General features: G+C 36.7%; 2 protein-coding genes across 5 annotated transcripts in view; one reads left to right on the top strand and one right to left on the bottom strand.

The window, feature by feature from the left end:
- Positions 1-3,453: 3,453 nt before the first annotated feature.
- On the bottom strand, positions 3,454-11,944 carry LOC111861577 (pyruvate dehydrogenase [acetyl-transferring]-phosphatase 1, mitochondrial). 2 transcript variants are annotated; one of them, XM_023846248.2, is made up of 3 exons: positions 11,390-11,944; positions 9,623-9,764; positions 3,454-7,419 (listed from the first exon to the last, which is right to left on the bottom strand). In XM_023846248.2, exons 1-3 carry the CDS (start codon positions 11,603-11,605, stop codon positions 6,257-6,259), a joined length of 1,521 nt encoding a protein of 506 aa, XP_023702016.1. In that variant the 5' UTR covers positions 11,606-11,944; the 3' UTR covers positions 3,454-6,256. The 2 variants fall into 2 exon arrangements, with proteins under 2 accessions (XP_023702016.1, XP_023702017.1); XM_023846249.2 differs by lacking the exon at positions 11,390-11,944 and adding an exon at positions 11,119-11,342.
- Positions 11,945-12,131: 187 nt separating this feature from the next.
- LOC111861584 (sister chromatid cohesion protein PDS5 homolog B-A) overlaps positions 12,132-27,241 on the top strand; it is a 35,056-nt gene continuing 19,946 nt past the window's right edge. For 2 of the 3 annotated variants that reach the window (XM_023846264.2, XM_023846267.2), the window contains exons 1-13: positions 12,132-12,295; positions 14,362-14,453; positions 15,375-15,587; positions 17,451-17,647; positions 19,168-19,378; positions 19,466-19,728; positions 20,759-21,002; positions 21,790-21,941; positions 24,028-24,174; positions 24,432-24,684; positions 24,775-24,930; positions 25,183-25,287; positions 26,209-26,353. In XM_023846264.2, coding sequence (XP_023702032.1) covers positions 14,370-14,453; positions 15,375-15,587; positions 17,451-17,647; positions 19,168-19,378; positions 19,466-19,728; positions 20,759-21,002; positions 21,790-21,941; positions 24,028-24,174; positions 24,432-24,684; positions 24,775-24,930; positions 25,183-25,287; positions 26,209-26,353 — 2,170 coding nt within the window. In that variant the 5' untranslated portion in view covers positions 12,132-12,295; positions 14,362-14,369. The remainder of the gene's footprint in view (positions 12,296-14,361; positions 14,454-15,374; positions 15,588-17,450; positions 17,648-19,167; positions 19,379-19,465; positions 19,729-20,758; positions 21,003-21,789; positions 21,942-24,027; positions 24,175-24,431; positions 24,685-24,774; positions 24,931-25,182; positions 25,288-26,208; positions 26,354-27,241) is intronic. The other variant, XM_023846265.2, reaches the window with a different exon arrangement.

The raw sequence follows: 27,241 nt of genomic DNA, 5'->3' as shown, positions 1-27,241 counted from the left end.
CACTGCAGGACATCACCGATCTTCCATATTCTATGATCCATGACTATTATGAATGGTATGGGGATAGAAATGATACTGCACAAGAAATTGTGATATCCACAGTGGGGAAGATGTTTGATTGGAAGACACAACATCGGTGTTTTGGAGAATATACCAATGATTCCCTTGGAAATGGGAGAGAATTAATTGCCACCCTGAATTTGATATATGCATTGTTCATGTCTTTAAACCTGATCATTCTCAACAGAATGTACAGTGGATTTGGTTGATTCCACTAACAGATAAGAATTGTAAGGTGTGAGCTACAAGGCCCCCCCCCCTTTTTTTTGTTGCTAGTGGGGTGGGACTAAGTCCCTTGTACTGCGGCCACTTCTGGCCTATTGTACCAGCCCCAGATGATAGGTGAGGGTGATTGTGGAGCAATTGGTGGAATGAAAATTAGCAGGGGAAACTGAAGTACTCGGAGAAAACCTGCCCCAGCGTCACTTTGTCCACCACAAATCTCACTTGACCAGACCTGGGATTGAACCCGGGCCGCTGCGGTGGGAAGCCAGTGATTAACCACTTGAGCTATGGTGCGGCCCTACAAGGCCCTAGTTACAATGCTTTACCCTCCTTTCCATGATGCAGCTGAAGCCACTGCTCTGCTTCTTTTTGCCTATACTTCTCATGTCAGCCTGAAGACTAGGTCTAAAATCACTGCCTGAAGTCAGAAGCTAATGTATGTAATAGGTTGGCAACTTGAAGTAATTGTATTGTCAGTATTATTATTATTATTATTATTATTGTTATTATTGGAGGGGGTGGGTTTCCCCATGCACCGTGACCAGTGGTCTATTGTACGTCCCCGTGATATTCTACCAGTCTCTATACCCCTACCGATACTGGTGCGTGCCATCAGTCCCGACTCAGCCAGCGAGTTCAGCCTCTACTAGCTCAATGGTATCTAGATGCTTCCCCCATCTACCAGAGGTGTTAGAGACTATTGTTGGGCGGGAAACGTCCTTGTAATTTGGCTCAGAGACCTCCTTGAGGCATGAGGTTCTTTTACATGCCGTAAAGCTATGACACGGTACCCACGGCTTAAAGTCCCTCCCGGAGGACTTGTTCTCTGAATTTTTCCGCCCTTAAAAATTCCACGACCTCCACCTGGTTTGAACCCGCGTACCTTGAGTCATGAGGTGGGAACGTTACCCCTAGACTACGGAGGCCGCTGTATTGTCAGTAAGTCAGTGCCATGTGTACTGCATTGGTGAATCAGTTAAGAAAAAGAACAGTGAACATTCCTGTAATGCCATGCTGCAGGGTCTTCATAAGTTTACCATGTTCAGTAAGTCTAGTTCTTTTCTTGACTTGGTTCAATCCAATCTAAGCTTTAACATCTTATTTTAGTACTGTATTCCCATATATGCCAAATCTCCAAAATTGACTTCTCCCCTCAGATCTTCTAACCAGAATATTGTATACATTCCATGTTCCCATTCACTTGCTTTAACAAGAGTACAAATATGAAGTTCCTCATTAAATAACTTTTTCCATTTTATTGTTAACAGTGTTAAGGATCCAGATATTTCCTAATGTGTCCATAATTGACATATTAAAATTACATAAGATCATGTTTGTTTTTAAATATACCTGTTGGATCAAGCACTGAGCCCTGAAAATGGCAGAAGGAAAGTCATTACAACTGTTACATTTGGTCTCAAGCTAATCAAGGCAAAGGTGCAGCCCACAGTTTGGGGGTTTTTATGAACTTTCTATTGCCACCATCCATCAGGAACACTTTCCCACTTCCTGTGGGGTGTTACCCTCGAACTATTAGTGTTTCCAGGTCCAAAGGCAAATAAATGCACTGGAAAGACACTCCAAAACAGATTTCTTGCACATGTCCTTGTCTCCAGCCATGTTCAGACCCAAAGCATTGACTTCAGTGTTGTGATAACCATAATCTACAGATGTTCAGTTACATGATTTACTTTAAGTATCAGCATTTATCTGTTTGTAGTCGTTGCCAGTTCCACTAGTAATGCACAACTTTCCTGGACCAGAGCAGGCAAAATATTAGGTTTATACTTACCTATCTAGACATGGGGATAAGGATCATAAAAACGTGACAGATGTCACTTATGAAACACTCCCGAGAGTGCTTTAATTTGTAATCTACTTTACAATTTCTTCATGTCAGTGAGTCTGCCCCCTTTGATATTACATGTAAAGTTAAAGTGACACTACCATCACTACCTGCAGTTTATCATCATAGTTTTATATCACTTGTCTAATGTGAAACAAAATGGTCATATGGAATGTCTATTTCACCTTCAATTTTATGGTAATAATGAATGAGCAATTGGAGGTAAGGAGTGAAACTTTGTATGGAGATATCTTGCAAGAAACATTTTTTGTGTGTTAACAATTGCAACCATGGTGACGATGTGAAACGTTGAAGTTTTATATGAAAAATATGTTAGGATTTGTAGTAATGGAAATTATATACAGAAGATTCACTAGATTCTATAATTATTAATTTATAGTGCTTGCTAGCTTTATCAGAAGGAAAATAGGTATCACAAATCCTTCCCAGAACTTCTTGTTATTAATACTGTTTTTCATTATCTGTGTTTCTAAAAAGATGTTTTAATACTTTAAGGTATTTTCAGTGAAAAGTGTTGGTCTTTCCCTTGTCTTATGTAAGAGCACGTTTCTTTCTGTAGAAACAAAGCACTGATTAAAAGTACTTAGTTCTGTGTATGGAGTATGTAATCCACGAAGCAGCGGTCCATACATTACACTGGTGTTTTTAATGAAATTTGCTGTTCTTTGACAAGAATAGAAAGATCTCTCAAACGCTTAAGTATGTTTCCACTGCTAACCAGTTGGAATTTGTTCATGGGAATGCTGTCAAGGTGCCACTTGACAGCTCTATTACAAGAGCTGCTTACAGATGATACATGCAAAGAAAAAACTAGAGTATAACTCAGCAATGTCATTTTCATCAATGGGCAAGGACATTAAATTGCTACCTGGAAGTGGTTCATACTGTTTCCAGATACATGGCCAGATTTACCATCTGGCATTATTGCTATATCCAAATGAGGCACATATGCCAGGATATGGACAACTTTATATTTTCTGTTCTGCTGAAGCAACAACAAAACATCATGAAAATCAATCAAACCAAGGGTGCATGACTGCAGTAATTAAACAACTGGATAACATGCTGTGATATGTAAGATTTAAGGTTTTCCCGGCGGTGACTATGAAGAAAGCAGTCTTCTGGGATGTGGCACCGTATAGATGTGTTAACCGACGTTTTGTTCCTCCAAAACTTCGGTTAACACCACATCTACATGGTGCCACATCCCAGAAGACTGCTTTCTTCATGGTGTGGTATGTTAATCCATTTGAGTCATAAGTGAATGCATGGAATAAAATAAAATATAGATACTATATAAATAAATGAAATACATTGATATTTAATTAATGTCCTTTTAAGATCTGCTAGTCCAGCATGTGTTATGCTGGGTTCAGGTAGTATCTTAGAATTATATGCACTAGCAAAATATTTTACAGGTAGGTTTTAAGATATTTAAACTTGTTAAGTGTAATGATTTACTTGCAATTATCCTACAAGCCTTTACAGTCACCAAAAACTTCATTATAGCACTTATTATTATTATTAAATCTGTATTTGGTCTAAATGTAGTCTGAAGATTTGTGGTCCATTCCAGGACCTAAACAGTTAAGAGAATCATATAGTTTACAAATGTGATGTAGGATTTTAGTTTAGGTTTATTTTCATCAATATGTACAATGGTGATGGTAACAATGTAAGATATGAAAACTAGTTGACACTTTATTGCAGGATTTGAGTTTCTCACAGCAGTGACTGAATAATTCTGTCTTGCAAGACATAATGCTATGTAGTCTGGTGAAAGTCAACGTTTCAGAGGAACATATCACCTCCATGCTTGAAGAGTATGCCAATCATGAAGCAAGCAAGAAGCAGAGCTTTACTTCATGCTGGTGTCTTGCATGGCTTACTTTTCAACCCTGAAGATGAAGGTAAATGTTCCTTTGAAATCTCAGTTGACTTCCACCACACTACACATGACATATCCTAGAAGATAGAACTCTTCAAAAATGATATTAGAGACACAAATGATTTAAGAAAAATAATTAAACTTGACCTTTGTAAATGATGAGAATGGTTAACCTGCTTGAAGATTCCCACAGTATCTTAAGTAGATGGATAAAATTACATCTGTACACTATGGGGTTTATGTTATTGGGCAGACTAATACCCGAGTCTAGTTCTTTTGGGTTGAAAATTGAAGAGTCATAAATTGTAAGTTATTAACCAAATTCTGTCAGAACTTATCAAAGGAATTAAAACATTACAGTCCGAGATCTGCAAATTTACTCATTCAGTCTGGATTAAGAAAGCATTAATATAGCATTGGAAAGAATCTACTATACCCTTGTACCCACTTACAAAAAGGGTGGTTGAGACATTCTTTCTGTTAACTTCATACAGCTTTCTACCATTGTTCTCTTAAGCTTAATTTTTTAATGTAGACTAAATAACTGGAGATCCTCGGTGTTGATTTTGGTGTGATAGGTCAACTCTTGATCAGACATTCTGCAATTCGTCAGCTGCTAAAAAGGAAACTGGAGTAGAGTGAGATAGACATCGAGTAACCTGTAACTAAGGACAGAACTATTGTACACCATTCTCACTGAATCTGGTATATCCACAAAACTACTTACACTAATTACAAGAAGTCATGGGAAGAACTAATCTACTTTCCTTTCACTACATATCGAGTATTTGATCCAATGCGGACAGCACAGAACACACCGAATGCAGCAGTTCTGTTGTTGTGTGTGTATTTGTTGCCATGGGGATGTCTTTACTGAGCTGCTGCATAGCAGTGAGGTTACAGGGAACACACAGACACAAGGCTGGATCAGGTTGGGTAAACTGCTGCTGGCCCTCACCTCCTATTAGTTGTTCCTAGGCTGTTGCCCAAGAACAAGAGTGGAGGGGAAACACAGAGCAATGTGATATATGCCTCCTTTTATTTGTTTTCAAAATTATGAAAGTATGTTAAAAATGTGTTTTACACAGAGAAACTTGTAGCAAAGCCTGCACAGATCTGTTGCACTTCCCATTCAGAATGGTTGAAATGAAATATTTTATTATCACCACTTATCAACTTTCTTCATGTACATCATGAGATAGGTCAAAGAAAGTCCGTGTTTGGTCTGTGCTGATGATGTTAACTTATTGGGTGAGAGCACAGAAATTGTTAGACATTAGAATGGAGGTTGGTCTAGAAGTAAACATAGAATGCTATACTCATATATCCATGTCTCTTCAGGAGATAAAGTAAAAAATCATGACATAAAGGTAGCTAATAAATTCCTTAACATTTCAGCAAGGTCAAAATATTTTTGAATCACAGGAACAAATCAGAAATAAGTTATAAGAACAAATACAATTGTGGGAATGCTTTCTACTCTTCAGTTGAGAATATCTTCTTCCCTTGGTCTCACACTAAAGGAAGAACATAAATTGACAGTGTCTGAAACAAGATACTGAGAAAAACATCTGAACCTAAGTAAAAGGGAATAACAAGAAGTTGGACAAAAGTGCTAATTAAGTAACTTAATAATCTACTCTTAGGTGGGGCATGAAGCACATATGTGAGAGACAAGAAATTTTGAACAAGCAACCTGATGGGAAGATATTAAAAATAAAGGTGAAGATGTGAACATGATTCACCTAACTCTGGATACAGTCCATTTGTGGCCCTTATGAACTCTTGTGCTCCATTAATTTTCTCAAGAAAGATTGCTCCAGAGAGTCAGTTGACAATTGTATATAATTAAGAGCTCCACAGATTGGTGATGAAGATGATGGCCATTGGACTCTGACCCATGGTTTGGGCATTGTATCTATAACTTTTTCAGAAGTATGAAGTGAAGACTACATTCTATTAAACAGTAATTTACAAAAATTATGTAATTTGGAACTCTTTCAAGAGCCAAAGTGGCCATCATTTTGTCACCAGAAATTCAGTTTCTCAAAATTATGAGAGTACATTATCTTCAAAATTACATTAATCCTGTATATATATAAAACATCTGGAAGGATTCATGACAAAGTATGTCATTTATGAACTGAGAGACAATAAGTTACTACACTATTGTGTGTATGTACAATAACTATATTTACACTACTCTATCAAAGCATTTATGGGGGGCAATGCCGTAAATATTCTGAGTCAAAGTATGTGACTGTAATAGTTATATCATCCCTGAACACCCTGACTAATTCCTGTGGCATTGACAACAACTGAGACAGTTTTACATGATCAATGCCATACTCCGTGCCACCCAAAGCATTTCTCATTAAGTGGGTTGCTGCATTCCTGTCAATAGGTTTCATCTTCAATCCCTCTTTACGCTGAAGCAACATGTTATTGATGTCAGAAATGCGCATGTCCTTGCGAGGAAGTCTAAATGGGCTGAGTGTTACTTTTCCACTCATATGTTCTCCTACTAGACGTACCACTTGCAAGGGTGACACCAGGTCCCACAGCCCATCTGATGCTATCACTAAGAACTTGTCCCTAGGAGTGAGCCGGTGGTGTTTCACTTCAGGACGTGCTGTAAGATATGGTGGTGTGTAGTAATTTGGAGGAATTACACTCTCTCCATAATGAGGGAGCACAGTGCTGCTCAGTGTGCTTTTGTTCCACTTGTATCTGAAATCTCCAAATGCTCTAAGAGGGGCCAGCTGTCCCAGGAGTCGCTCCATTTTAATGACTGTATCTCTTTCATTGTTTGGATGTTCCTTGAAAATTCTTTCAATTTCCTCTTGATTATCTGTGTTATGTTCTGTTGTCAGTTTCTTGGCAGTCCATGTGTTGTCATCAGTGAGCACTCCCAGAACACTCTGACAATCTCCAATACTAGCTATGTGTAAGTGGGGCCCATCAATATGTGCAACACAGGCTACTGCACCTGACATCGCTACAGACAAAGTTTTCATGTTTACTTTTCCATCATTCTTATATAAAGCCTCTTTAGACAAGTCATAATCCAGTCGAAGGAATGCTTTTTCCATTGCTTCTTTCATTTGAAAATCTCTTTGATTATCCTTAATTTGAGACAGTTCTTTAACAAACGTTTTGAAACTTGCTTCATACAAAATCTTTAGTTCATCTACTAATTCTACCTTGTCATTATATACATCAAGAAGTTCCATAGTCTCATTATTTTCCAAAGCATTGAGGTATTTATGAAGAATGTCTGGTGGAAGCAAACAGGCAGTGATGTAGTGAAAAAGTCTCTTTGCAATTACTTGGGCACATGATGCCCCACCATGTCCATCGAACACTCCCAGTAATAGACCTATTCATAAGAAGAAATGAATAAGAGATTAATACAGCCTTAGTTACAATCTAAATAACATACCAGCGTACCAAATGAAACATTGAGTGACTAAAAGCTACTGTCCATACAGTGATACGGTATTTATTTCTTCACAGGAAGTCATACAATAGGTATAGCACTCACTTCAACAAAGAAGTGTTTTGATTTAGCGGTAGTTTCGGTATCAGATATTAATACACAAAATGTGGAATCACAAATGTGTGTGAACTCAGGTCAAGAACATGAGGTAGGATCTTTGGGACCTATATTTTTATGTCAAAGAACACAACTGAATTCTCTGATATAGGTAGAGATCAAGAGTTTTAATCTTATACAAAAATCTTTTTTGCAGTATTATCCATTTCAGCGCCTCTGGTCCACTTTTGGGCAATTATATCTGACTGTACAGTGGAAAAGTGATCTATGATCATGCCTGTTTCACAGATGGCACAGATTTTATTTCCAGGTCTACCATTAGAAGGCACCACTGTGGTAAATAACAGGAAACCAGTCAACAGGTACATACAGTCATAAAACTGCCACAGTAAATTCAATATGGTTTGCTTTAAGAAAAATCTGAATTAAGAATGGATACTTTTGCTACTAAAGTAAAGTAAAGCTATCCCTGTACCAGGCCGTGAAGGCCAATAGGGTTGAGACGAGGGTCGCACATTATCTAGACAATCGGCTCAAAGATGGCGGTAAGGTTGTCAGCCTTACACGTGCTGGCCGTGCTTTACTCCCCAGGAAAATTATTTAATTAATTCCTGGTACTAATTTCTGTTAGAGGCTGAGTTGACCCCAGGGCCATAGTGCGGCTGGAAGGATTAGGTCAATTGAAAACAATTCAATGACCTCATCGGGGCTTGAACCCACGACCTTCTGGCTTGTAGCATAGCCCCTCAACCAACTACACTACTGTGTGACCCCCTACTTTTGCTAGTCCTTAGTAAAATTCAATTTTGGTCCATGATGGGTAAAAATGACAACTTATATGTAGCCAATACACTTTATGTTGAAAAATATCACACTAATGACAGTTTTTGGTACAACTTTACAATATACTGATCAGTTCTATTATGTAAGTTATAATGTTTTATAATACTGTATTATAGCATCCTGTTGCACATCACTTATTTATTCCTGTTTTATTAGTTGTCTCACATGCAACTTCATTTTTAAAACCTTCATAACAGCCACACATGACATAATAAGAGGAACTACCCATCACCACAGGACACATGGGCACACAGGCAAGGGCTTACCCCACAAACTGAACTTACAGAGTAGCATGGCAATTTCCTCAGCAATTTTAGAGACATCTGAAGATGACCAATGCTGGTTGAAACATGTAGTGTGAATGCACAAGTGATGTAAAAGAGATTTTAAGGTTTGAAACGTTTAGAAGTTTTAAAAGTCAAGTTGCATGTGAGATGACTAACAATACAGGAATTATAATGGTTAATGTGAGGACTATAGTAGCTGTCATGAAATTACATGCTTCAAGGCCATGGAATAAGTCTGCCCCTACCAATTCAGCTCTCTATTTACAGTGCTGCACTGCCAGCTTTACTGTATAAACAGACCATTCTGTTGCAGAGCAAAATCACCACACGCATATAACAGAAAAATATACACTGCATTTTCTCATAGAGTATAAGACTGGCTGAGATATGGTTTTCCAAACATTAATGTCTGAAGCTTGGGCTACATTTCATAGACACATTGTAGGTGGAAAAGTACACAGAACATAAGTTTGCTTACATGCTTAATGGTAATTAAAAATATATAAATATCTATATATATTTCTTAAATAATAAACTGCCACAGTAAGTGTACTGTAAAGGTATGGTTACATTAACCAAAAACCGAAGAATGCAGTGGTCAAAACTGATTCTATTGCAAATGGAAATGTAACAAGAGGTTCAAGTTAGAAGCCTCACAAAACGTTTAAGCCCACTGAAATGGTTGTGGCCCTACTACTGTTGTAGCATAGAAATTTTGCTGCAACCTTGAAACGCAATTCCATGTTACCCTATGGGCCTCCACGGCCTGTTACAGGGATACCTTTACTTTACTTTTTACATATGTTCTAAACAACAAACTACAGTTTATATATTAGAGGAAATTATGCCAGTACTGTTATTCCTGTTGTCACAGTGCTGACTTTAAATCTGCTCACCTTTTGTTAATAGACATTGTGCCTCAGTCCTTGTATCTTCAATAGGGTTGTTCGATGAAAGTTGATTTGAATCATATGATTTGACAGAGCCAGTTGTGGTAAACTCCTGTGTATGCTCATTGGCACGAAGAATGTTGGTGACCTGTACACGAAAATACATGTTCTGTCAAATGACAACAAACCACATAACTAATTCCAGTACAGTTTCTCTTGATAATCCGACAGTCCCTCAGCTAATCATGATATTCCCCACCTTTCATGAAACCCAAAGGTTAATTACCATGTACACAAGTGCCCATCCCTATAACTTATCCAGACCAGATCAATCCTGTCTTCTAAGTATTTTCTTCATTTCATATATTCATCACTCCCATGTGTGCTATAGGCCATGGGAAGCCATCTTATACACCATGACTTCATCATCCTAACAGTATTTGGTGAGGTCAAAAGTACAATGCTCATCATTATGCGCTTTCCCCAGTCTCCCTTTACTGCCTCTCTTTTACATCCACAATTTTCAGCCCTCTGTTCTCAGACACACAAAATCAATGCTCTTCCCTTGGTGTAACATCATGTTTTACCCTCATACAAAACAATTAAATTTACAGTTTTTGAAATAGGAGATAGGAAGACAAAAGATATACTCTAAATAGCAGCAAGTATTCCATGAATTTAATCTGCTCTGAATTTTTTATCAATGTTGATTTGATTTGTTACTGTTTGCCATAGGTGTTTTAAATTTTCAACATTTTCAAAGAATTATACAAATCATATAATTGACAAATATTCAAAATGGAAATTTAAGCAATATGACAAGACCAAAGTTCTAACGTTCATAACTTGCAAGAGTCTTGCATTTAGTAAACATTTTTTTATATGGTGCAAAGATTCAATGACCAGTTTATATATTATGCAATGGCTTTGTATATGGGAACAAAACCAAACGTCAGAACCGGTTGCAGACGGGAGAAAAATATTAAAATGGATCTAAAAAACAGGTTCCAAATGTGTTAACCTTCAAAATGAGTAATTGCTTATTCAACAGTATCACTATCAAGGAAAACCATTCACCATGGACTTAGTAATTTCTAGGAAACAAAAATCCCACTTGTCTTTGTGACAAGTAAAAATCAATGTTTATGAGTCCAAGAAAGTTTTAATTTCTTTGTTAATCTTTCCCCTGTCACTGGTTTCCCCATAAATGTTAAACAATCCATCTGAAGATTATAACACATCTTGTTTACATACTGTATAATATAAGGGACAATATTTTGCCTTGTGTGTTACATGATATGAGGCTGACTAGTTTAGAGCGATTAAAATGGTCTGAGTAGGTATGGTTTCTCTTTTGGAGAAATGTCTGGACAGTTGGCAGAATGGGGAACTGAGCAGCATTTGTTGAACCACTGTAAAAACTACTGAGGTTATGTAATATCTAATAGATTTATTGACAGCACGATTAGAGTTGGAAAACTGACATATATGGACTGTCATACCATTTTTATGGTTCCATAACGCTTGGAGTGCTAGCGTAAAACTAAATATCCTAGTGGATTTTGCCAGCATACAGCAGTTGTTAAAATGTTTGATGAGCCTGACGTTCATAATCTCATTGGACTTCACTGGCTAAATGGTAACAGAATTATATCCAAGAATGTATCCTGAGATGTTCCCATTATTCCGTCATTAACACTAGACTCTGCACATTTTTAACCCACGACTACCTGGTCATCCACGCTTTAACAACAGCTGACCATGTGTCTTTACCTCTTGGGGCGAAAGCCGAGGAGTGGCTGCCAACTTCTTCGATGTATATAATGTGCGGTGATAATATTCACTTATCACTTCATCTTTTTGTTGAATCACATTCTTACTGAAAGTGCAGATGGGCCTAACTCTCTTACGATATTCTGCTGAGCGTACAGAACATTTTCCAAAGCACTTATTTGCGACCAATTGCTGGGCTCTGCAACCTATTGTCATCTCCCACTGTGACTGGCGGAGCCTACGGTTGGTATATTAAATTATTTATACTCTTATCTTTAATTAGATTTCGTCTCTGAAATATACTAAGTATGAATAAATTACCGCACTCTTAAATTCTCTACTGAAAATTGAACACCGTTCCGTCCGCTATATAGCGATAGCCCACTTCATACTGAAAACTTTTTTAAAACGCAAGTTTAAGAGCTGTGTTATTCGTACTGAAATGTTTGTTTTGTTTGGGAATTTGTATATGCAATATCTGGGAAAGAGAGTAGGTCCAATATCCTCCTCATCTTTATTCACATAATCTATTTACTGCGCATTTTAGAACTTCGTCTGAAATATTACAATCGACTATGTTGACTACGATAATCGATTTTTCCCAACAGATGGCACAAGTTGCTGAAGTACCAGCGATCCAGTCCTCGAGATCGCTCGAGATTAATTCGGTCTCGACGGTCTCGACCGTCTCGACCCTCGTACACATGTCATTTCATATCATTTCATATGGGACAGTGGTCCATTCGAGTCGACTAATCGCTGAAAGCAATCTTGGAATGCAGCGCCCTGTTAGTTCAAAACGAAATAAGCGTACAAAATTAAACAATTTGGGTGAAAGTCAGAAAAAGAGTTGGTGTGAAAGTATATTAAGCATGGATGAAGAATGACTACCCGTTATTCTTACAGGTGCATAAAAGTGAAAAACTAGACAAATCATAAGTAGTTACTATAGGATTCTGACGATGGTGTATAACACACTGATATATTGGGTTTTCGGACTTTATCCATCGTCCTGGTTTTTAAGATAACTAATAAATACACGACGTTTCGGAAACTGGACCAGTGATTGAGGCTAGTTCTTTCTAACGGACCCAACAGAATAGGTGTTTTCCTTCACCTGAGGACGGAAACAGATCCAGTTTCCGAAACGTCGTGTATTTATTAGTTATCTTAAAAACCAGGACGATGGATAAAGTCCGAAAACCCAATATATCAGTAGACAAATCATAGTATTTTTAAAAAATATTCATTAGCTTGGGTATAATGTCATGAAGTCTGGTAGAAATTTATGGACGTTTCGGAGGAACGTCGGTAAACTTCTCTCAGGCTGTATGGCGTCACAATGCAGACGCTAGTACGTCTCGTAGTCAACGCCCGGAGGAATGTCGGAAAACTTCTCTCAGGCTGTACAGCGTCACAATGCAGACGCCAAAACGTCTCGTAGTCATCGCCACAAGAACCCCAAATCTTTCTCCTTTTTCTTGCTTCATAACAAGGATTGCACCGTAAAGGCCGGCACCGAGGCGAAGTGAAGTGGCCCTACTTTTTCAGGACGACCTATTTGGCGGCTTTTAATATGCCTATAAATGTATACTTGCGACGGTAATCATCTGGGAGAACCTTACCACACATTCAAGGATTTTTTGTATTGCCATTGTGCTACCCTGAAGAAGGAGGCAGCATGTACCTCCTAAACATAGCCATCAGACTTCTCGGCTGTACATTCCAGAAGACCATATTTCTATTACTGAAAACCATGTGTACGACCACAGTTCATGTTACAGTCTCAGTATTGCGTAGGGGGGGTTGTAAGAAACCAAGGAGCCACAGGATCGCACGGGATAGTGGATGAAGTGTGGTGGCCCTGAAGGCTCTGAACCTTAGGCACAGGCACGTATGAAAGAGAGTACAGCGTGTTCAAGTCCGTGAACTAGAATTTTAGAAAACTGAATACTATGTAAAACTGTTAGCACGTGAAATATTCCAAATTTCATATTATGTCAGTGTTATAGAATTGTATTGTTATATCGTTGATTGTAATGCAATTGCCCTAATCTATCAGCAATAAATTATGTATCTTTTATAAATATTGCTGAGGAGTTTGGTATAGTGGTGTTTTTATTCTTGAGGTAACCAGCTTACCACCTACAACTTCGATATTTTTTTGTGTGATTTTCCTGCGTTTCTCAGTTTGTGTTTATGTGATCTCAAAAACAGGCACCAAACAGGTTGGCTAGAAGTAAGATTCTAGGCTTGTATTAGGAATGTTCTCGGTTCCAATCTCGGCTGGGATGCTGGCTATCATGATTGTAATTTTTTTGTGGTTTCCCTCAGTCTGTCCAGGAAATGCCAAAGTAGTATCCCCCTTAGGCTATGACTATTTCCAAGTCCTTTCCAGTTGATCAGTAATCCTACTATCTGATGTTATATATGCTCAATACTGATAGTTTTCTTAAGTAAGTTGGAATAATCCTGGGACAGTATCCCAATTAGGCCATGACCACTACATTCCAGATGCTTTCCGGTTTGTTGGCCATCCTGCCATCTGACGCTATGTAACCAAGACAGTAACACCTCCATTAAATAATCCTCAAGAGATATATAAACAGACTTTATATTCCACATCCTTACAATTATGAAAACTCATAATATTTGACTCTGTATAACATATGAAGTAGAAAAAGTGTCATTAACTATTCCAAGAATCAATGTATAAATGTTACAACAAATTTAGCTTAAAGGTTGATTTTAATTTGAACTGCATATTTTTTATGGTTTTATATTCATTAAGAACTATTGCTACTTTAAGTACACTTAAATTAAATTTTATATAAAGCTTTGATACTTATGTGTATAAAATATTTGAAGAGTATAAAGTGAACAGGAATCAGTAGATAAGAGAAACACCTGATAGAAATCAGTATAATATATCATGCATGTACAAAACATTGACACACTTTGCTTTCTTTCAGATTCTATAATGACTAGTGAAATTCTTTACCCACCTGATTGCCTACCTGTAAGTGCTGAACAGCCTTTGAAAGAACTGATCACTGGGCTTAAAGTGAGCATTAGAGTTTGTCATTTTATATTCAGATCATTTTATATTGAGACAAAGTTAACAAGTTTTTCCATGGAGATATCTTTAGAAAAAGGAACAAGTGATGTCAGTGTACATTTCATAAACCTAATGTTATATAGAAAAATACTATAATAAAAGAGCCAGTTTCTTCCAAACTATCACTTTTAATGTATACAATAAGCTGCAGTGTTCAAATTTTTGGTAGATGAAAATGATCATGCAGGTATAGGAGCCTGTTCAAATTTTTATATTGTTATAATGCCATTTAGTGTGCGTTGAAGACATTCGTATGAAATATAGCTGCACCCTTCTGTAGCTGATATGTACAATGTTTCCTTATGACTCAAAAAATCCTAGAAACCATGTCCAGGAGGCACCAAATGTCCTGGCTTCTGGGAATACATTCCATATTTAGTCTCAACATATAATATCAAATTTTAATAAACATCCTGCAAAATAAAATTTTGATGTAATGAATCTATTACAGTCAGAGTTACTTGCTGTCTTCTTGTTATACACTGTAGCTTCAGAATTCTTTGATGCAGGAGCCATATTTCCAGTCTTGTGACACAAAGATATTGGGTACATTTGCCAGAAATGTAGCTTAGCAGTAATGAATTTGACTTTAATTCTATAGATACTGAGTTTGAGTTCTGGCCAGGATTCCAGCTATTATGGCTGGAGTTTTTCATGATTTTCTTCAGTCCTGGGAAAATATTAGAGTATAACCTTGAAATGGGCCATAGGTATATTTTTATGCTTGCCAGTGTAACCTCACATTTAAATTAATGCTACATAACCTCTGCAATTGATACAGTGTCATACATGGTCTGAATATATGCATTTTCCAGAATATGTCCCTTGTGTGAACAGATATGTACTGCAGTATTCTAACATTTTCAGAATTTACTGTTGAATCTGCAGAGTCTTGAACAGGAGGGCACTGATCTAGAAGATAACTGTGATGAATTTATCCCATTGTTTCGCCATTTATCAAGTCATGACTTCCTCTCTCACGTAGACCCACTTGTAAAGATGACAGTGGCTTGCTGTCTCGGACAACTGCTTCGGTTTTTGCCTTACAGATCATTTCTATGGAATGATAAAGAGTTAATGGTGAGCTATTATATGAATCTGATTGCTTTGCAGATTTTCAAACCATCTGAAATCAGCCTTACACACATGCTTTCCTTGAATCATGTACTATAGGGATTAAATGCTGTGATAGTTACCTGACACTGTAACTGTAGTGGAAGCTCCATCTGTATTTCTTTTCTTAATACTCAATATAAGAATAAAATTGATGAGAACTGTGGGTAACTAACTCTTGATTTAGAGTCCTTCTTGGGAAGTGAAAGTTTCTGAGCTGTTAAGAAATTTCCTGCACTTCATACAGTGTAATATTTACTGCTGTATTTTAAAGTAGCCTGTCACTGGATCTTGTCCTGACCCATATGAACCAATTCACACCCTATTTTTCTGAGTTTCCTATTAGTGTTATCCATCCAAGTATCTTGCTGTCTTGAGGTTTTCCAGCTAAAATTTTGCATGCATTTCTCACCTCCCCTCTGTATGCTACATACCGTATTTACGCATGTATAGGCCGCGTGCGTGTATAGGCCGCAGCACAATTTTCAGACAGAAATTATAGAAAAAATAATTTTGGAATATTATTTCAGGAGTATTACACCCTGTATTACTAATTATGAATATAATTTTTTTTAAATGAAGTGTGATTTCGAATATAAGCCGCACCCCAGTTTTCCTCTTGAATTTTTGGCAAAAAATGTGCGGCCTATACATGTGTAAATACGGTATTTTGCCCCTGTTATTCTTCTTGGTATTACCCTAATAATATTAGGTGAAGAGTGCAAATTGTGAAGCCTCTTGTTGTACAATAATTTTTGGAACATTCACAACAGAAAGTTTCGAAAATGTGCCTTAGCATCCCTACATTTGTTTTTCTGTACACATGTAGCAATTTGAGAACAACTGAATGGATTTTCCTCAATTGTTATATTGGGCAGTTTTACTAGAACTTACTGACACTTCAAATTTTTGTTAAAATGACGGTAATGGACACTTTACCTGAAGACTCATATGCGTTTTTGCAGGCACCTCAGACATAACTGACTAAATATTTGTGCCAGGAACAAATATTCTATAGAAGTTGACGTAATCAAACATAAGGGACTGAATATGTAAGAAATATTATGTAATGTTACATTTGCCGTTCGAAGTGTAGGATTAATAAGGAGCTAATTAAAGGGGAAGCACAATAGATCATTGTTTGTCGCAGTGCAGGGGCAGGATTGTGGCCCACCCATCATCCATACATGCATACATACATACATACATACATAAATTTGCCAACTTTTTTCTCTTTGTAGATCTAAATATTCTTCTCAGAACCTGTTCTGGAACATCCTCAAGTGGGGAAAGATAATTGGCTTGGAACATAAATTAAGTACTGAAGGAGGGAGAACTGGAAACTGAATTTTAAGTGGGAGACTCTGGTTTTGTAGCATAAATTGAAGTTATCTGCATTGATACCAGTTTGTTAAGTGGGAAGTTGAATAGAAACCTGCTCAAGGATAATTACAGCAGATCTGTCTAGTTCATCTACTCAAAGTCATTATGATCATAAAGACGTGCACCCCATTAAGCTATCATGCACTGGATGTCTCTCTGATAGAAATACATAGTCTTCTGCTAAAATCAGTTGTGCACTTCAGTGTCTGACTGAAATTGTTGCCCTTTGAGTTCTGCAGAAGCTGAAAGATAATATAATCTTGTCAGTGTTGCCTAATGGATTTGGTAGATTAAATGATGTTGTATGTGTAAATGAAAAATTGCTAGCTGGCTTGTGTTAAATTTCATCTACAGGAATAGTCTTCAGCTGGGTTTCTATTAAAACCTCCCTTGTTCTTTTCAGGCCACTATTATAGTGTAATTTGCATTGTGGTGTTCTGTTTCTAGGTGCTTCTAAACTTTTTCGTGAAGCAACTGGAATATTTTGGCACTTCAGATGGTAATACTTTTAAATACTGTGTCAGCCTCTTGAAAATCCTCAATAAAACTGAGATACTTAGTAAACTGTTCATGTGTCTGGAGTATACCACGAACAAGGAACATATTTATGATACATTTCTGTTGACAGTATGTGAGGTTGTCTGGTAAGTTAGTGCTGTAATGTGATTAGGAAGAGAAAAAATAGTTTGTAACTAAACTGTTGTCTTTTGTCTGTGTTCCACAACAAGCAGCTTTATTATGTAAGTGTATAGATATGTTTCTTTGAAATGTTCCTCAAAATTAACTCACTCAAGGAGTCTCAGCTTGTCAAGAAATTCTGCACCTTTTGTGATCCTAAAGTTTCATAAAAATATTCACAAGCGCCCACCTCTGGACCCTTGAACCAATTAAATGTAATCCAAATTTTACACCCTGTTTCTTTAACCTCCAACTCTGTTTCTCCCTCTTGTTCTTAATACCTGAAGTTGAATGGCATATAAATGTGTTCACCCACTCTTCCTCTTGTGACCACAGCCACAAAAATGTGTATGCTGTCTATAATATTTTAAATTATTTTCAGCATTGAATAAGCTTTCTTTCATTCATTTAGCTATTATATATTTCTTGTATTTTCAGTATTTCCCATGTAGAAGTCCTGTATGTCTAAGTAAAGCAAAGCTATCCATGTAACAGGCCGTGAAGGCCCATAGGGTTGTGATACGTTGAGGGCCACGCTTTACTCCACAGGAAAGTTATTTAATTAATTCCTGGTACTCGTTTCTGTTAGAGGCTGAGTCTACCCCAGGGCCATAATGCGGCTGGAAGGATTAGGTCAATTGAAAAAAATCCAATGACCGCATCGGGACTTGAACCCGCGACCTTCCAGCTTGTAGCATAGCACCTCAACCAACTACTCTGTCTAGAAGTATCAAAATTTATTTTGAAGTAATGGTACGTTCTTCTTCGTTGGTTACTTAATGATGCTTTGCATTATTGAGGCAGTGGATGGTAGGATGATAGATGATAAGTGAATTAGAAAGAATTTTGAAGAAAGCAGCCATGGTCTAATCAATGTACTATCCTGACATTTGCCTTGAGGGACCAAAGAAAACCATGAAAACCCTAAATCAGAATAGTAAATGTATTCGCCAAGATTAAACTGAGTACCTTCTGGCTATAAGTTAAGAATGTTACCTCTAGGAACATCTCGTTTGGTACCATGGTACTGCATTTCAAGATGGAAGGATGGAAACAACTGCTGTATATACTATTTTTGATGAAGTAAATCAGGAGTTAGTATGGAAGTAACAGTGAGAATATTTTAGTTAACAGTATTACAAATCTGTACATTGGGCATAGTTGCAAGAAGAGGTACGTGGATATTAGTAATATTGATGACACTGTCAATGATTTTGATGATTTTATAAATAGTGTATTAGATGTTTCATGGACTTTTTTTTTCGCACTCCATTATACAGGTGCATTAATTTATTTATGAATTGTGCCTCTTTTTAAAATCATATTTTTCTCTTTGTATTCACAGACAAAAGTAGGTTGAAGAAACAAGTACTCATTTCTCAGTATGTTAATGATAATATATTATCTGGGAATATAAGCCCATGATGGGAAAGAGTGAACCATATTTCACATTACTTGTCTTAATTTCAATGATTTCTTATTGCAGTACTAAGATAAATATTTCCATGGTGGAAGTGCATGTTGTGCAGCTCCTGCAGAATTTTATCAGTAATTCTAAGTACACTTCCAATACAGGAATTGATATAATCCTCTCTAGCATTCTTCAAGAAAATGTAGTAAAGTATCCAGGGTTGTATCGTGTAGCAGTAAAAGTTATAAGAAAATGCAGTAGAGCACTGGATTTTCCTGTCAAAATGGTATGTATATTAATGTCTGCTGTGTACATTTGCAATGGTTTTCTTGAACATATGAGAGTGAGGTTATTTCTTATATATATATCATAGCTGCTGTTTCGAGGGCTTCAGCAGGATGGCATACCTATGAAAACAAGAATTTCAGGCCGTGAATTTGAAGTGATGTTTGAGCTGCATCACATTTGTCCCACTCTCCTTGTTGGTGTCTGGAATCAGCTGGAGGACTTCATGTTGGGGTATACAGAGAGCTCGAACAAGAAGATTGCTCTCACACTCCTGGCAAACATGTTTTCTGAAGAGAACTCCAATTTTGCTATTACATACAGACGCCTCTGGAACGATTTTAAGAATTGGTATGTAACACGTTCTTTACTAAAAGATAAGTTATAAAGAGGGCTGAAGATGAGGATATTTGATGTTAATTTTGTTAGTAAGCTGTGCAGTTTGCTGCACAAATGACAAGTAATGGCATGTAAAGTTAAACCTGTCCCTGCCCATGCACCATGACATGACTGTGTATAACAGAGTGGAAATAAAGCTGTGCACATTGTTAACCTTGGCATGAGATGGAGGTAAATGTTCACCTTAGCACACTGGTCAGTTGATGTCCAAAGGAAGAACCATTGCGCCATGTGCACCACAGAACAATTCTCAATGAGACAGCAAAAAGAAACATTCTGCTCCTACCAAGAATAATATCCCAGGCTCTAGCCAGTCATTTCACTGATGGAACTATTGTTTCCTTAAACAGTTGAAACACAGACATCTGTCTGTTAGATTCTGACTGTCAGTCACACTTCAGTAGTTCAAGAAAGTCTTAACCTCACTATCATTTGGCATTGATTTCTACCTTCTCCTATTCTGGATACATAATCAGCGATTTCAGTCCAACTTTATCACATGCCTCACTAAATCTTTCACTATATTTAACTTGTCAGAAAATCATTCACTCATATACTCTTCCAGTTAAAAAATCATTATACCATGTATATCTCTCTGTGCATACATTCTAAACACCTTACATATTTATATAATCTATATTTATTGAAATATCTCTCTATGAATATATTCTAAACACCTTATTTATATATTTATTTGTCTGTTTATTTATTTATATGGTAGCAAGAATGTGCAGAGCGAACTGAAAATGATAGAGAAAAAATGGTTGTGGCCAAAGTTTATAAAGAACTATGGATAGATTGCATTGATTTGAAGCTACCTATGTAGGAATCCCCAAAACACAACCTAGACTATCTTCATGTCAAAAAAGGGCTACTGTCAAATCCAGATTGTCATGGAACAAGACAACTTCATGAAATAACAGACCCTGAGTAATATAATTTAAGATGTTATATAACATGCTTTCTGTATTTACTCATATAGTGTGAATGAGCCATCATCATTTGGACGGTCATTATTAGTTGCACGTGCACCAAAGTTCCTGGTCAATCAACCTGATTTGTGTGAAGATATAATCCACATCCTTCAGCAACGAATGTATGACAGTGAAACCACAATTAGGTTTGGTGTAGTGAAAGCAATAAATAAAGCTACAAAGACAAACCTTGATATACTTCAGCATTCAGCTCTTCTTGATATTTTGAAGCATAGTTCCTGTGATAATAATGTAAGTAATCTTCAGACCAACTCTACCTATGTGCTTTATTTGCTTTGCTTTTAGTTACTATACTTGTATTTTCTATGGTGATCAGCTGAATTTAGTAATTAAGAATCAGAATTTTCATGTGAGGGTGACTACAGGTCTGCCTTGCGCAGTAAATGTTTAGTTCATTGAAAACAGGTCATTAAGCAGGTAGTGGTTTGTCATATACTCGTATTATAATAACATGTGTCCAGTGAAGATTGTACAGCCTGCAGACATAGAACTTAACTGCAGGAATGATGATGCTGCTAGTTTTATAGCACATTGCATCCTTCTAAGAAAGAAGGGAGATGGAAGTTATGAGATGAGAACAGTTATGCAAGTAAAGGTATGGCTGTGCCTATGCACCATGCCACGAAGTTGATAGGAATAGTGGATATTAAGTTTGATGTATTTTTATCCTTGGTACTTGATGGGGGTGATTGGTCATAATCACATACAAGAAGCTTTGCTTTCAGAGAGCAAGCCTGTAGTACTCTTTGGTTGGGAGATATGATCTGGACACACTAGTGTTGAAGAGAAAAATCCGTGCCCTGTCTGATAATAAAACCCTCACTGTACATCCTATTGCCAGACACTGAATGAGCTAGCCTATTTTACAGATGATAATAGTCGCAGTTTCAACTCTCTGGTCATTGGTACCATCTTCACTTCTACATCATGTTTTAGAAGTGGATGTATAATTTGATTGTCTTCATTTTTAAATAGTGAGGGATAATAGGAGGTATAAAGGACTTTAATTCTTCTATAGGAAATTGTGCGGAAAGAAGCACTGACTACTTTGGGACAAATATACAGGAGAATCGTTGACAGCAACTCTCCTGGCTTGATGATGAAGGCCATATGGATTGCAAACACATTGATGCATCTGTACAGGGCTCCATATGATCTGAATATTTATATGTAAGTTGCAAAATCATGAGTCACTTTTCTCACATTTGTTTTTATACTGTATGATGCTAATGGAATACCAGTGGAAAGTATCCCTTAGTCTTAACTTAGAGTCTAAGTGTAGGCCTAATATGTGCATAATGAAGAAAAGTTGAGGACATATATTGAGATGTTGTGGAAGTGACTGTTTGAAAGTCCTTATTGGTTTCTGACTGATTATATAAGACTTAAATGGTATCTTATCAACCCACTTTTGTAGCCTGCAGAATATCAATTATATTTTATTCATTTCTTATTTATTTATTTTTTGACATAACTCACATGGAGTCTGATAAAATAAATGGACGAATAAAGTTAATTCTTTTGTTCTCTTGAGAAGTAAAATATCACACAACTCTTTTAACACTGTAACACTTAAAAGAAGTTAGTCCAAGAATTGCCTTTCTACCATAAATAGTCTTGGAGGTATTGCTGTAGGAAGCTTGTGGAGACACATTGACACTCCTTAAATAATAACACATTTCCTGTTGGATATTTAACTGTCATTCCAACATGTGTCCATTGCCGAAGACTATCAGAGGGATTTTTTATCCAAAAATAAAATCAATTTAGTAAATGTCTACATATTTTGATATTTGGAAGATTTTGCTGTCTGTGATTGTATGTTAACTCAAGGAACAGTTGCTGTAATCGGTTGTGAATTTGTTACTAAGGTTCAAATTGTCATAATTTGTTTTCTTCCAAATTTATTTTATTTAACTGTAATGTGTTTTGATATATGTACTAATGACATCTTCATATGAATGTTTCTTTGTATGTTAGGCCAGTTGGTGTTGAACCATGTACAGAATAGTTGAACACAGCTGTGCCCAGGTTTAGACTTGATATTCGTGAATGGCAGTCACATACCTGGCCTAAGGGCACTAGGTTATCTGTCTTGTCCATATAATCACTTCCAAGGAGATGGTCAAGAATTTTCTGTCTTTTATAGCACTCATTAGTTCATTGCTGTGTTTATTAGAGCTTACAACTCGACCCTGTCTCGAGCTGCTTGCTTCATATCCACACCCTCACATCTTACATATTTATGATTAATTTTAATAGTATCTTTCATCTGTGCTTAGGTCTCCTAAGTAGTTTCTTCCCTTCAAGGTTTGGGACGAAACCCTGTTTTCAATTTTTATCTTGCTCATGTTACATGTTGTTTCCATCTTATCCTTTTCATTTGCTTCTGAAATAAGTACTAGGCTAGAAACAAATTATCAAGCTTTTATATTTCGTTCTTTCCATCATCCTGTTGTTTTCTCTCTTATTTCCAACTACTTTCCTCAAGCTGAAAAGTCCTGCTGAAAAAGTAAATTTTAATCATTTCTATGTTATGAAAAGATGTCTGGTTCCAAAGCAACAGGCTTTTTATATTTATTGTCTTACATTATCAGTGTAAAAGGAAGTCTGTTCCATTTCTGTTATTCTGTTGGTTGTGAATTGTTGGTTGTTCTGAAAGTATAAAAAGAAATTGTATAAGAACAGGACAACCATCAAGTGTAACAAACCTTTACCAAAATGTTGAGTCAAGAAAGTTCCCTTTCGTGTTTCAGTCCTATAGAACCATCCTCAGAGACTTTTATACTAAAAGATTACTTATATGTACATTTAAAATTATATATAAAGGCCTTGAAATTATACTATAAACAATTCTGCAATATTGAAGAAGTGTAAATGGGTGTTGGGGGAATGGTTGCAAATGCAAGAGTCCTATTTCTACCATGACAGAAGTTTATCCTACAGAATCAAAACATGTAAGACCAATTAATTGACTCAGCATTTTATTAAAAGTTTATTGAATTCAATGTTTATATTATTCTTTAATGATGAACATAAAGTGTAATGTTCTTGATGTCTTATTGTAAGGTAGAAAAACATTCTCAGCATGGAAAGAGCCAAGCACAAAAAGTGACAGTGGTTAAGGGAGTGATGCATTAAAATATTTTATGTTATTATATTGCTCATTGTGAAACTTTCATTATACTCGTATGCTCTTAAATGCTCTTAAGATAGCCATTGTGAAGTGTCATAATTACATGTTGCTTTTTGATAGACCTGACATTGAGAAGGTGATTGTGAAGTGCCTGGTACCCTGTGATCTTCCTGTAGACTGGAGGATGAAGAAATTGCTTCAGTTGTGGTGCCTACTTGATGATGAATCTCGTAACAATTTCCATCATAAACAAGTGTTAAAGAAAAGGTTAGTGTAATATGGAACTTTTTATTTAAATTTACCATCAACAGTCAGTCATCATCTTTGGGTAATTAGCACTGCTGCTTCATATTTGGAAGGTCCTGTGTTCAATTCTCAGCTCAGAGAATGGCTGTCCTTACTGATTTTTTATGTAGTTCTCTACAGTCCCAATTGTCCCAATAGACACATTCTGTTATAATGCTTTAAAATACTTATCCCAGTATTTCAGTTGCAAGTAATTGTATCATATTCTGTTATTCCAGAGCTTATGAATGTACACATCAGCTCCTCTCTCTGTACCAAGGGCCCCCTAGTGATGAACTTTCATCTAAACAATTAGAGTGGCATAGAGAAATGGTAGCAGGGAAGCTCTCTCTGACTATGGGAAATCAGAAGGAAGCACATCACAGACTTCTGTTGCTTACAAAGGAACTGGCAGCAAACAGAAAATTGTTGAGCTTCTTGCAAGAATATGCAAATGAAAATAACTTTTGTGAGGACTATGAACGACTGTGGGTAAGTTAATTAGAGATTTAATAATATTTTTCATTCATACTAAAAAACATATGAAAGATATTTTTAAGAAGTTAAACGTTTACTTTGCAGACAGAAAATCAGGATATAGTTTCATATACAAGTGAGAGGAAGAAGAGGTCACTGACTTCAAAACGAAGAGTTCTAAAAAAGGAATCTATTGTCCTGAGTGTGAAAAGTTTGTGTGCCAAACTTGCCTCTTTCTTGGTTGATGAAGTGGCCATGAAGGTATGTTGTAATAAATCATGAGAGTAGACTCTGGCAATCTTTCTCTTCACAACAATGTTAAAAAGTATCTAACATAAAAACTGTTTCATACAAAAATGCCATCACATTGTTATCTGGGTTAAATGGCCCAATGAATCCAAGGTCTCAGTCACCATTACATAACTTTTGTAGTCAGTACAGTGTCACATATCATTTGAACATATTAATTCAGTTCCAGCATGAATTTTTGATTGAGCTGTCACTGTGTTTCAGGAGTTGCTAACTCTGGTGATGGACTGTGTCACCCGTAGTGACGTAGCCAAGGACCTACACATTGCTGAAAGCACAGCTGCAAAGCTAGGAATTGAACTTCTTTGTGTACGTTTTCCTTTGTATGTTTTGTTAATTAACCTCAAAGAAATGTGACCTGCCATAGGCTCAATACCTGGTAGAGTTATGAATTTTTTTTCTTACCATCGCATGTATTTGTGTGTGTGTGTGTGTGGGGGGGGGGCATTGTTAAACGAGATAGAATATGAACCTCAACTCTGACTTTCATCTAGTGCCAGTGCCTGGACCTAGAATGCATAGAACCCTGTTTCTGCTTCAGTTATATGCCTTACTTGTATATATATACATATATATATATACACATACTTTGTTTGTGTGAATATTATATATAAAATTAATGCAAAAAATTAACAGCTTTTCTCATAGCCACAGATAATATGGACTACAATATCCAACATAATTTTTAAAATGTAGTTATATTGACCTGCATGAGTGTGATAATACCACAAAGTTATGAACACTATTATCTTAAAAGAAACATAAATAAATCTCTGAGAATAATACCAGTCAGTCATCTGGAAATGAAAGTAAAGTGATCTCTCAGAATGTCATGTATATCAGATGGTATATTGAAGTAGCCATTGTCACAAATCTGTAGAGAATTAGTAAATTCATATCAAATAGTTCAAATTCTTTTCATGTAAGATCCACTAAAAGTAAGTACATTCCAAATTGAAACTACTTGTTTGGGTTGTTCTCTGAGCAGCTGTAGGTACTCAGGTTTTCAATAAAATCTTTATTGTTATGGAATACAAAGGCTGGTCAGTTCTACCATAGAAGTCCATCATTAAACCTTATTGCATGCCAGTTCTCACAAATTCATATCTCCAAAACAAATTTTCTGTGCTCTACTATTGCTGTCCATTTACATCAGTCTCCAAAGTGGTATCTCCCAAACAATATTTTTGTTTAAAATATTTTAACATGTTATTTTTTATATGTTATTAGGAATATTTTTATCTGATGCCATGTTTGGCGTTTAAAAATGAATCTACGATGGATCAGCTGCTGTTGCTCCTCACAGTAGATGATTGCCATTACAGTCTTCCTGCTCTGAAGATATTTGTCACTCTGTCTTCGTATAAACCACTGGGTAAGCAATTCATGCTTATTCTGTTTCCATTAACTATCATGGTTCAGACCCTGCCTTGGGTAGTTGATAGTTATTCAACAGATCAAGAAATTCCCTGTTTTTACAGAACCCATGATTTCATCACACTGTCAATCAAAATATGCCATTGAACCCTGTCATAAACAAGTTGAATCCAGGCCACAGATTTACACTTCATTTCTTTATGATCTGCTTTGTTATTCTCTTATGTTGTTCCTAGGTCTGTCTCGTTGTCTTTTGCCTTGAAATTTTTCTACCAGTTGCATTAACTCATAACATATACAGTGCAAAATCTAAGTGTTTTCTGAGCTCCAGCTTGAGCCACAAATATAAGAAAACTACATTGCATTTAAAAATATTATGTATCATATTATTTAGCACTGAAAGCACAGCTTTTCCTCCTCGTCCTCCTCTTCCTCCTCCTCCTCCAGTGTTTTAATGAGAATGGTGAATGTCTATTTCCTCAGTAACATTAATTTCTCTTCTATATTTACACTTATTTAGTTGTGGATTATATTACTTTAACACATTGCGGACTGGAGGGGCCATATGACCCTCTACGTTTCCAAGCGTTGCGGACCGGTCGGGCCATATGGCCCTCTACGGTCATGTTATGTTGCAAAACGCTATATATCGCTGTGTGGCTTCGTTGAATCGTAACTACTGCGTAGGTGACCTCGGGAATGATTGCTGCCTTATCTAGTAACTTGACCAGAGTCATTTCCTGTCACAACCTAAACAAAATCGGCTTTGTTCTAATCCAAGCTTGCACGTATGAACCACACAGCTACCAGTTCAACATGGCTCAGAGATGAAAGCAGTTGCGATCTCTCGGAGGACAGGAAATATTAGATATGTTCTCCGATGAGC

This window comes from Cryptotermes secundus, unplaced genomic scaffold (assembly GCF_002891405.2).
Source record: "Cryptotermes secundus unplaced genomic scaffold, Csec_1.0 scaffold2113, whole genome shotgun sequence".
Classification (NCBI taxonomy): domain Eukaryota; kingdom Metazoa; phylum Arthropoda; class Insecta; order Blattodea; family Kalotermitidae; genus Cryptotermes; species Cryptotermes secundus.
The sequence above is the reverse complement of the archived record's forward strand: the minus strand, read 5'-3'. Positions and strand labels throughout refer to the sequence as shown.

Coding starts and splice junctions, on each gene's coding strand:
- LOC111861577 (XM_023846248.2), bottom strand. CDS start 11,605: ATGACAATAGGTTGCAGAGCCCAGCAATTGGTCGCAAATAAGTGCTTT. Junction 9,765..11,389: donor CTCGGCTTTCGCCCCAAGAG/GTAAAGACACAT, acceptor TTTCGTGTACAG/GTCACCAACATTCTTCGTGC. Junction 7,420..9,622: donor ACAATGTCTATTAACAAAAG/GTGAGCAGATTT, acceptor TCTTATGAATAG/GTCTATTACTGGGAGTGTTC.